The 3,565-nt window shown below is 42.5% G+C and overlaps 1 protein-coding gene across 2 annotated transcripts in view; it reads right to left on the bottom strand.

The window, feature by feature from the left end:
* Window positions 1-3: 3 nt before the first annotated feature.
* KLF10 (Kruppel like factor 10) overlaps window positions 4-3,565 on the bottom strand; it is a 5,123-nt gene continuing 1,561 nt past the window's right edge. For both annotated transcript variants that reach the window (XM_006916638.3, XM_025050156.1), the window contains exons 2-4: window positions 1,650-1,883; window positions 631-1,543; window positions 4-263 (exon numbers count right to left, since the gene is read on the bottom strand). In XM_006916638.3, the coding sequence (XP_006916700.1) occupies window positions 4-263; window positions 631-1,543; window positions 1,650-1,883 (1,407 nt within the window). The remainder of the gene's footprint in view (window positions 264-630; window positions 1,544-1,649; window positions 1,884-3,565) is intronic.

The raw sequence follows: 3,565 nt of genomic DNA, 5'->3' as shown, positions 1-3,565 counted from the left end.
CTGTCACTGCGTGGGAGCAGTGGTTGGAGGTAGGGCAATGTCGTTCAGCTTGCTCACTTCCATCTGCCAGTTTGGTAGCTTCTTGGCTGACAGATGACGTCGGGCATGCTTGGTCAAATGGTCACTTCTCATGAACCGCCGGTCACACATGGGACAGGCGAATTTCTTCTCACCTGTGTGGGTTCGTCGGTGTCTAGACAGTTCATCAGAACGGGCAAACCTCCTTTCGCAACCTTTCCAACTACAGCTAAAAGGCTTTTCTCCTGAAACAAAAATGCAGATTATCATGACTACACATTTATTAAAACCCTGTAAGTTACATATTTAATCATATCTAAAGCTATACATTTATTGATATATATTTTAAAATAAAAGCTATTAATAAAATGTCAAGTGAGCGCTATACTATGTACCACTATTTTTAACTGTTACTGTCATGTTTATAAAAATTTTCCCCTTATGAAAACAAAATACTTTAATGAAATCTCTTAGAGGAGCCAGTACAAGTAAATATCACCCACTGAACTAGCAAGTAAGGCAAGTTCTTCCTTACTATGCCAGGTTTATATTTGTGATCACTACCAAAAAATCATCTGAATTTCTAAGATATAAATAAGATATTGTTGGTACCTGTATGCGTTCTCATGTGAGCCTTCAGATGAGAACTTTTAAAGTACGTCTTTCCACATCCTGGGTGGCTACAGATGTGACTTCTTATCCTCGATGAGTCAATCTGAGGAGTGACTTTTGCTGCTGAAGGGGAAAACCCTGGAGCAGGAGCAATGGGAGAGAGTCTGGTGCCATTTGGGCTCACCACTGGAGGCTTTGGGTTCTGGACAACCGGCTGGGGTACGACAAACATGACGGCACCTTTGGGCACCTGAGTGCCCATGAACACAACAGGTGGGCAGACAGCTGGTGGCTGACTGGGTGGAGTGCTGGGAACAACTGTTGTCACAACAGGGTTGTTTGCAGGGAGGGGAACCATCTGACAGATGACCGGCATAGATGGGACTGCCCCTGCTGATACTGCAGGTGGAGAGACCAACACCGACTTCTGTTGTGGGGATGTGGGGGCTGGCTGAGATCTGCAGATGACTGTCTCTGAGGAAGGCACAGAAAAGTCATAAAGTGCAGCACTTGCTTTCTCGTCAATGTCTGCCACTGTGTTTCTCTCACATTTGGATCTGTTTGGTGACACAGCTGCACAAGGTATGTTTTTTCTAGCAGCCTCAACATTTAGGTGGGTTTTCCTTCGAAAAGAATTGTCCTGACAGCTGAGGATGCTGGCTGCTTTCACTGGGCAAGATCGGTGGTTACACAGCTGAGCATCAGCTGTATGACGGATCACACTTGTTGCCTGAGCCTTGGGGAATTTGGGGGCAGGTACTGGGTTCTTATCTTCTTCTTTGATAGCTGCAGCAAAGTGAGGCTTGGAAGCATCTGAGAATGATTTGAAGTATCCAGTAGATGGCGCTGGTGCCATCATATTTGACACTTGAGAGGGTTCAAAGTCAGAAGGACTATAAGGTGGAGTCAAACACTACAAAGAGAAATATACAGGTAACGGGGTGAGAAATTTATAGTTAATAATGTAAATTATAAGAAATTATATCATTTACATTCATATTAAAAACAACAATACTTACAAATGCTGGGATCGTATGAAAATCAGGTGTACCCGGAAGCAGATTCTCTTCCTCTGACATGTCAGATACTGGAGTAACAGGTCTGTTTTCAATATATTTCTTAAAATCGGACTTCCAACTGCAGCTCATTGACATAAGTGCTTCTACAGCTTCAAAATCACTTTTCTCTGCAGTTTTGTTCCAAGAATACATACTCTCTTTTGATCTTTCAGAAATCATTTCCATTCTTTCCTCCTATAGAAACAAAAGATTGGTTATATAAGCGTATTTTTGTCATCCAAACAAGATGCAGAGCAATGCAATTTTTTCTTTTTTACTATTTACACAACTTCCAGATTAAAATCTGAAAATACAATTTCTCTCACCCCTACACTGATGATAATGGTAATAAAATCTTCCTCATTCTTCCTCCCACACTTAGGCTTGAACACTGACATCCTTGTGAGGCAGAGAAGAGCACCTTATCATCATTAAGGGGACCAATGCCGAAAGTATCAATGCATTTGTTATCCAAAAAAGAGAAGCATTTGGCTTGGAAGAAAAAATTTTATATTATTTCCAGAGTTGCCACCTGTCTGGGGTCAGACAAAATAACTAGGAGAAGGCTGTGAAAAAATTACCTTATTTCAATACTACAGGTCTGGCATGAGGTCTTTTGGGGGAAGTTCCTAACATTAAAAAAAAAAAAAAAAAAAGGCCAAAACTTCCTTTAAAATGGAGTATAGTAGACAGAACCCTGGCCTGTTGATATGGATCTGAACTTTAAAAAGTAACTTCGCATTGTGGAATAAAATTAATAGGATACGGAATCTTGAGAGTCTTTTCAAATAAGTACATTACGTTATTTGTAATATAAAAATTTTTTAATTTGATTAGCAAAGATAGTGAAATATATTTAAAAACTCCAAAGCTTGATTTTAGTTAAGTTTCAACTTCATGTTTGTGTTCCCTTTCTGTGGATCTATTTAACACACTGGTTTGCTATTTATAACTATGCCCAGCTAATGCAATACCGATAAATGGATAATCAGAAAATTTAATATTCTACTCGGAATTTGCAAAAATCCTGACCGTAAAGAGTCTGCAAGTCAAGGGAATTATCTTAATTTTTAAAAGAACTTGATAACAAAAATAACAGCACATACTTTGTGTTTGTATGTACAGTTCCCCCTAGCAAGTGTTTAACGTTTCATATAGAAGTTCCTTAGGCTGCACTTAAAAAAATTGTACTACCCATCATCTCTTCCATTTTCTATAAATGTGATCCTATTTTTATCAAAGTAGAGATTGTGTAAAAGTAGCGAAAAACATTCTTTACGTTGCAAGGTATTATCCTCGACGCTTGTTTTAAAAAATGTGTAAACTCTTCATGTTGAAATGCTTAGAAAACGAGCCATTGCTCTTGAAATATCGCTAACAATGCAATTGCATAATCGCGCGCGCCTTTATGTAAGCTGCAACGGACAGCGCATGTATGTGTAAAAGCCTCAAGATGCCAATGAAAAGCAAGGAAAAAGAAGACAGGCAGAAGGGAAGGGAGTGTGAGCTGAGAAGAGAAACGGGGAGGGCAGGAAAGGGAGTGGGGCTGAAGGCAGGAAAGGGAAGCGCGGGCGGAGGCGCGGGCGGCAGACAAGGGGCGGAGGCGGACGGCGGGGGAGATCCTCGCTGGCGGGGACAGACGGATGGGGCCGCCCTAACCTCAATGAGGATCACGGGTGAGTCACTGGGAACATTCCTCGCCGCTCGCACGTCCCTGCATCCCTGCCCGCGCCATTGGCTAGCCGGCCCGGCGGCCCGGGCCCAGATTGGCTGGGCCACCAAGAGCGGGGGCGGGAAGAAGGAGGGGGCGAGGCATGTGAACAAAGCGTGATCAGCCGCTGCTCCGGGCCGCGCAGGAAACGTGAACTGGGAATTGC

This window comes from Pteropus alecto, unplaced genomic scaffold (genome assembly GCF_000325575.1).
Source record: "Pteropus alecto unplaced genomic scaffold, ASM32557v1 scaffold164, whole genome shotgun sequence".
NCBI classification, from domain to species: domain Eukaryota; kingdom Metazoa; phylum Chordata; class Mammalia; order Chiroptera; family Pteropodidae; genus Pteropus; species Pteropus alecto.
The sequence above is the reverse complement of the archived record's forward strand: the minus strand, read 5'-3'. Positions and strand labels throughout refer to the sequence as shown.